Below are 7,429 nucleotides of genomic sequence, written 5' to 3'. Positions count from 1 at the left end.
AAGCTTACAAGTCACCAAGAACAAAGTACAAAGAAGTTACAAAACAGGAAAAGCAAATATAAACAGACAGGAATAGACGCGGCTTCATTTTGTACATGCGGCTTTAGAGGCATCTGGAGCTCTAGTCACACACTCTAGAGATCTCTTTAAAGAGAATTTTCATCTTTCTTAAAATAGTCTTTAATATTCTACAACAAAGATAAAAAATTTTAAAGATGGAATGAAATGAAAAAGCTCTTTTTTTTAAAAGGCATCAAAGTCACTAACAGTGAGTTTTTTTTTAAATTTCTTTTAGAAGTTTACCCAAGTTTATTTTGCTAAAAATACATTATTATTATTTTTTTCTTAAACAGAAGTGGAAAAAAAATGACAGGTACCAATATTACTGTGTTGGATATTTTTTTTTATAATATAGAAAAGAACATTGGTTCTCTACAATAGGTCTACAGTCACAAAAGTTTGTGGAAAAAAAGGGAGCTGCCCGACTGATTTTAAAAAACCATACAAAAAAACCCAAAACCAAAAAAGGTAACAGCAGACAAAAAAACCAACAAAACGAACCAAAAAAAGAATTCACGGCCCTCGTTTCAACAGCTTTGCCTTCGACACCCCGACAAACCCGCCCCACCCCGCCCCACCTGCAACCAGGAAGCAATGCCAGAGCAGACAATTTGGGAAGGGGAGGGCAGCGAAGGGTCGCCTTTTAACACAGAAAAGGTGAGCCTGGAATCATATATATATATACAGGGACTTGGGTCCTACACAGCCTTGTACACATGCTCAAGAACTAAGAGAAAATGAGGGCTGGAAGTCCTTGGAATTCTGCCTTTTCATACTCAACAGTATAAGAGGAAGTCCGTTTTAGTGCAGCTGACACTTCCACCCCCACCCGCAACTGCCTTTCAGGTTTCTTTGAAAAAAAAATCTTTACACATCTAAGTCAATCTAAGTGCATCTGTAAGCTCTACAGGAATATACAGAGAGAACTTTACAATAGAAGGATAAGCTACGTTTCCCCCCTCCTTGTAGCCGATGGCGTGCCCACTGGCCTGGCAACCCTTAGATCGTGACAGGATGGGTGGACTGCACCGGCTGGACTTGTCCTGCCCTGTCTTTCTCCCTCATGTTCATTCCTGACCTCCCCCTGCCCACCCTTATACACACAGATGAGAACGACTCCCCAATGAATGAACAAACAAGGTGCTGGAACACAGTGATGCAATTCTTCCCGGGGAAAGGAGGAGGAAAAACAAGCCCAGATGTTTCTCCCTACATGCTAGTCACAGGCCAGTGAGAACCAATGTAGACTTCATCTTCCAAGGGTGCACTACCTGAAGTAACATGGGGCCTTTAGATCTGCAGCCCTTAAGCAGAGCCACCTTTAATTCCTAATGCATGAGCTCCACTCTCTCCCCCACCCCAACAGGTGCATACTGTTATCCCTTAAGACACTGCTGCTGTCTAACAGAATCTGTCTAGGGTGTGCAAGAAACAGGCACACTTTGAAAAGGTTACTTTTAAACTGAATTTCAGTTCAGAGAGAGAGAGAGAGAAACTGGAGAAGAATAAACCGTTCAGAGTTCCTATTTCTGGGGGAGTGGCAAAAGCGGCTTTGTTAGGATTAGAAAGCTTGTTTGGGGTCTGTGTCCAATCCTAAGTCACCACGTTAGAGCCTCTTGGTTAAGATGGAAGTAGGGAACAGAAAGTAGGGGAGAGAGGGGATGTGACCTTTAGAGATGGAGCCATCTTGGGAGCTGTGCACAACGGGGAGAGAGGAAGGATATGGCATCTGGAAGTGAGAAGGTGACCATTTTACACACACTTTGCCAAAATGGTCAGCAAAGTAGTACTCTGAGTTTATGAAAAGATTTTGTGCACGTTTTTCAATCCCCTCCCTGAAAGCAAAAACGAAACAAAAAGAAACCACCAAACCCCATTTTAAAAATGGATTTGAACTGTGAAGTGTTTCAGGATTGTGAAGGAAAAACAAAGACCCAAAACAAAAGAACCCCACAAAAACTCGGAAAGAATAAAGACCAGGCCCCCTACAAAATAAAATAAAATAAACTGAAAGGGAACAAAACCCCATCTAAGATCTACAGCAATATTTAACTGGAAAAAGGTCCATTGTCTCTGGTTTGTCAGTATAAAAGGTTCCTTTATTTATAGAGAGATTTCAGTTTTAAGATTGCAAGTTTATCCTGCTCATCTCCTCATGTAGGGTCCATTGAGAGACTGCTTGGGCACCCCAGCAGCGTTCATGTAGCTGTGATGGGAGGGGCCAGTGTACATCATGTTCCCATGAGGGTTTGGCTGCATAGGCTGCTGGGGATAAGCCTGGCTCCCCATCATTCCCATTTGCATCTGCATAGGATACTGGGCTGTCTGGTTCATGTAAGCTGGGTTGCTATGGTAACTGCTATTCATCATGGGCTGGGTCATCCGGTAGCTGTTCATAGCATTCAGAGTGTTCATATTCATGGAGTTGACATTGTACGGGGCAGTCGGCATCAGGTTCACCCCCATGTTCATGCCACGCTGAACAGCTAGCGCTCGGGGACCTGCCTGCATGGCGACTGCTGGAGGGCTACGGCCATAGAGCTGCTGCTGGTGAGCAGCCGCAGAGGGCAGGGGTGCCGATTTGGAGCGGATGGAAATGTGCCCCTTGACTGGCATCTGCCCCTGAAGCCTCTGGGTGTGGGGGATGCCAATGTTGGCGGTGGACATGTTACACTGGAGGAGGGGCGAGGTGAGGTTCATGGTGGTGGATGCCAGGTTTGGCGGGGGTGTCATGGTGGCTTGTGCTTGGGGCGTCCCGGCCAACGGGTGAGAAGGAGCCAACTGAGCCAGACCTGTGTTGGACAAAGACACGCTGGTTGCATAGGAAGTCACAGCAGTAGAATGGCTGTAGGACATGGCATGAGGGTCCATAATGGTGTTGGTCAGCTGCTGCAACTTGGCTAAACTGAAGGTGGCTGATGGTTGAGAGTAGCTGCTGGCACCAAAATCCCCAGGAATCCTCTCGTAGATGCTTATGTTGCTAGTGCTGCTGGATTCTGGGATTTCCATGATCATCGGTGCTGGAGTGAAACTGTTGTTCATGCTACACTGAGACAACGGAGGCTGCTGTTGCTGCTGCTGCTGCGCTGGAGGCGGAGGCTGTTGGGCCGGGGGCTGTGGCTGCGGCGGCTGTGCTGCCGGCTGCTGGTTACTTGGAGGCCTTTCAACCACACAGCTCTGTGGGGACTTGATATTGCAGTTTGTGGTGGGCTGGACGCTGCCCTGGGGCATCATACTGCAGCTGTTGCCCATGCTGGCTATTTGCTGAGTGACAACACAACTGTTCTGGGTGAGGCTGCTGGAGGATGACAAGCCTCCATAAGAACAACTGCTCTGCGAAGAATTGTTGCCACAGATGCTGCCCCCCATGGTGGAGTCGTAGCTGCTGGGGTTCTCATAGTTCTCCGTTGTGCTCTCAATGCTGCCAAGGTCGCTAAAGCCGCTGTCCACCACCTGCTGAGAGTGGTCTGATACGGAAGGCACATCCATCATGGGGCTGGTCTCCATGTTCTGCATAGAAGGTGCGGAAAGAGAGCCTTGCTCTGGGCTTATCTGGGTGTAGCCACTCTCCAGAGTGTTCGGCACACTGGGGCTACTTGCAGAGCGCACAGACTGGCTGGGGTGAGACTGGACAGAGGAAATGGGGCTATTGTGTTCTGAAGCCTGGCAGTCTTCAACCATTGACATCTGAGGATCCTCTTCAGCTTGGGTGTAACTCTGCAGGTTCTGACAAGCTGCTAGGGTCTCCTCACAGTCCTGGTAGGCCACCTCGTGCTCATTGTTCTCTTCCTCCTGTGTCAAGGACTGCACGGCTTGGACGGTTTCGAGATCCAGTTCGCTGTGAGGAATTTGCTCCTCTTCCTTGAGTTCAGTGAGTCCCTCTTTAGTCTGCTGCTCTTCCTCTTGATCATCTTCAGAGCCAGGAACAGGGTCTGAACTCACTGATGTCTCATGGGATGCCTGCTCTTCTTCAGAATCTGCCTCTGCCTCACTCTTATTCTTGGCATCCTCTTCCCTACTGCCCTGTGTGCTTGTTTCTAAAAAAGGCTCCTGGGCATCTGCTTCTTCCTTCAGCCCCTCTTTCATGGCCTGTTCTTCCAGTTCATTCTTCTTGGCAGACTCCATGTGGCCATCGTCTTCTTCATCGTCTGCATCATGGTCTTCATTCTGGTTTGCCACTGCTGCAGCTTCCTCCTCTTCCTCTTCCTGATCACGCTCAGGTTCTTCCATCTCCTGCTGCTCTTCTTCAGACTGTCGCTGCTCTTCTAGGACTTGTGGTTTCTCTACTTCCTCCTCCATTTCAGGTTCTTTGACTTCTGCTGCTGGGCTGTTGCTGCTATCTATGGGAGAAACTGCTCTTGCTTCACTGGCAGGGGCATCTTCCTCCTCCTCTTCTCCCAAATCCCCAACTTCCACGGACTCACCTTCTTCTTTCCTTTCCTCCACCACAGGCAACAGTTCTTCCTTCTGCTCAACAGGTTCCTCCTCCTGCACTTTGGGTTTGCGCCCTGGTTTTGAAATTACTTCTATGGGATCGGCTGCCTCTTCTGGGGCAGGCGCTAGGACCTTTCCCCTCTTCAGTTTGAAGCCCGGCTTGCGGCCAGGCCTCTTCTTCCAGTGGATGGGCTTACGGCTTTTGCCCTTGGGCCAGCCCTTCTTCTTTTTCATGGGGGTGGAAGTGTCTGGCTGGAGTGGAGAATCCTTCACTTCACATTTTCTCAACACAGAGACTGGTTTCAAGGTAGGAGAACCTAAAAAGGATGAAAAAAGACAGATTCAAGTTGCTGGGCTAGTAATTACTAGGGCTGCCAACCAATTAGAAAACCCACAGTTAATAAAGCATCTTACTTTTAAAAGGTTTAAATACAATTTGCATATTACTAAACCACTGAGATAAGTGACGTTCTGATGCGCTTGAAGGTAAACTGTTTAATGAAAACAAAGTATGCACATTTTAAAAAGGGAATGAAAAAGACAACATAAGATCTAAGTAGTTTCAGGTGGGCAGCCACTAGGGGTGTACGCTCAGTATATAGCGAGCCAAATAAATACCCGAAAAATGCCTTATTGGTATTTTTTTGGTATTTATTCAGCCAAATACAGATTGGAGATTCTGATTCGGCTACTGAAATAGCTGCGCCAGAAGAAAAAACAATATTATTCGGTTTTTATTTGGGTGCAGCTTGAAGGCACTTAAAGAGAGTAAGCATTTAAAGTTTAAATCCCTTCTTTCACTTGCCAAATCACACCACAGTGATGGCGCAACTCGGCGAGTGAACTCAGCAAGCATTTAAAGAGTCTGCAGTTTCTTTAAATGCCTTTTTTTCCTCTGTAGGTTTCAATGGAAGATGGAGGCACTTTCTTTGGGGGCCCACAGAATTGGACCCCCTGGTCCAATCTTTTTAAAACTTGGTTTGGGGGATGGGGTGAGGAGAGGCACCAGCAGCTATGCTGCAATTTTGGTGCCTCTGTTTCAAAAAACATTCCCCCTAGAGCCCTGAATATCCACGGATCGATTCTCCATTATATCAAACAGGTTGCTTACCTGTAACTGATGATCTTCGAGTGGTCATCTGTGCATTCACACCCATGGGATCTAGTGCACATGCGCTGGATCGATCGGTGCTGTAGCAAGCTCTTTTAATGGATTTTCGTGCCCAGTCCCTCTGGCATGCGCAAGAACCCCACCGTGCATGCCCAGAGGGGTGGGCACAGACATCCCGTCAGTTCCTTCAAACCGCTGCAAATCAACCCCTATTAAAAATGTAGAAGCTGACAGCAGCGGGGAAGGAGGGCGGATGGTGTGAATGCACAGATGACCACTCGAAGATCATCAGTTACAGGTAAGCAACCTGTTTATCTTCGACGTGGTCTCTGTGCTTCACACCCATGGGAGATTAGCGAGCAGTGGCCTACCTGGAGGAAGGTGCTGGCAGGTCCTTTACTGCGTAGCCGAAGATAGAATGTGACATCCCATGCTGGTATTGGTGTTCATATGAACGTCTAGGGCGTAGTGCCTGATGAAGGTGTTAGGCATGGCCCACGTAGCGGCTTTGCAAATGTCCGTCAGTGGCACTCCCTGGAGGAAGGCAGTGGAAGTCGCGACAGGCCTGGTCAAATGAGCCCTGATAGGGCCAGGCAATAGCTGTTTGGCGATCAGGTAACATAGACGGATGAGACCCACAATCCACTTTGACAAGCGCTGAGCCTTGATGCGAGTGCCCAGTCGTGCTGACGCGTAAGAGACAAACAGTTGCGAGTCTCGTCTAGTTGGGTGTGTTCTACTGAGGTAGAACAGGAGAGCCCACTTCACATCTAAAGTGTGTAATAGTTTGTCTTCCGGTGATGTTGGATTTGGGAAAAAATCAGGGAGGAAGCCCTCCGCCTGCAGGTGGAAGTCTGACACTACCTTCGGCAGGAAGGAGATGTCCAGGACAAGGCGGACACTGTCCGGCAAAAACGACAGGTAAGGTGTATCGTGCCGGAAAGCCAATATTTCTCCCACTCGTCTAGCTGAGGTGACAGCAATAAAAAAGGCCGTTTTCCATGCTAGAAGTTTAAGGTCGCACGTTGCAAGCGGCTCAAAGGGCTTCCTCGTGAGCTGGCGGAGAACGAGAGGAAGGTCCCAGGGAGCGACTGGAGTTTTGACAGGAGGATAGAGATGCAATAAACCTTTTAAAAACATTTTGAAATCGGATGGGAAAACAAAGTGCATCCGTCAACTGGAACATGGTAGGCCGAAAGAGGGGTCAAATAAACTCTCAACGATGAATGGGAAAGTCCCGAGTCAGCTAGGGAGAGGAGGAATTGGAAAACTCTTTCGAGACCCACTGAGGTGGCTCGAGGGGCGTCATCACCAAGGGAAGAACAGAACCTTCGCCATTTATAATTGTAGGACCTCCGTGTAGTAGGTTTCCTGGAGTTCAAGAGAGAGTTCGCTTCACGGGTGGAGAAGTCGGTGACATTATTCTCCATGCCGTCAGTTTCAATTCTGGTATGTTGTCATGTGGGGGGGGGGGGGTCGGAGGGGGGGGGGGGGCCCTGGGCTGGGGGGAATTGATGGTATATCCCTTCTGATAACTCAAGGACTGTTGAAAACCAAGGTTGTCTCGGCCACCATGGGGTGATAAAGATGCAGTCCACGGTGTCTCTGAGTATTTTGCAAACCACTCTCAGAAGCAGAGGTAAGGGTCCGGTTTATGGCAGCACGCTAGCAGACTCACCTCCCGGACCTCCCGGGGGTGAAGCTGCGCTCCAGCCGGAGTGGGGGAGCACGCTAGCAGACTCCCCTCCCGGACCTCCCGGGGGTGAAGCTGCGCTCCAGCCGAAGGAGGGGGTGCACAGGCTCGCTTACCCCCCCAGAGACCCG

The 7,429-nt window shown here is 48.7% G+C and overlaps 1 protein-coding gene across 1 annotated transcript in view; it reads right to left on the bottom strand.

The window, feature by feature from the left end:
- Positions 1 to 2,044: 2,044 nt before the first annotated feature.
- Positions 2,045 to 7,429, bottom strand: part of KAT6A (K(lysine) acetyltransferase 6A) — a 70,529-nt gene continuing 65,144 nt past the window's right edge. Inside the window, exon 17 of the mRNA XM_015408184.1 lies at positions 2,045 to 4,811. Within this exon, the coding sequence (XP_015263670.1) occupies positions 2,206 to 4,811 (2,606 nt within the window). The 3' untranslated portion in view covers positions 2,045 to 2,205. The remainder of the gene's footprint in view (positions 4,812 to 7,429) is intronic.

Source organism: Gekko japonicus, unplaced genomic scaffold, assembly GCF_001447785.1.
Source record: "Gekko japonicus isolate JY-2015 unplaced genomic scaffold, Gekko_japonicus_V1.1 scaffold139, whole genome shotgun sequence".
In the NCBI taxonomy this organism is placed as follows: domain Eukaryota; kingdom Metazoa; phylum Chordata; class Lepidosauria; order Squamata; family Gekkonidae; genus Gekko; species Gekko japonicus.
Note: the sequence above shows the minus strand (reverse complement) of the source record. Positions and strands in the feature narration are given on the sequence as shown.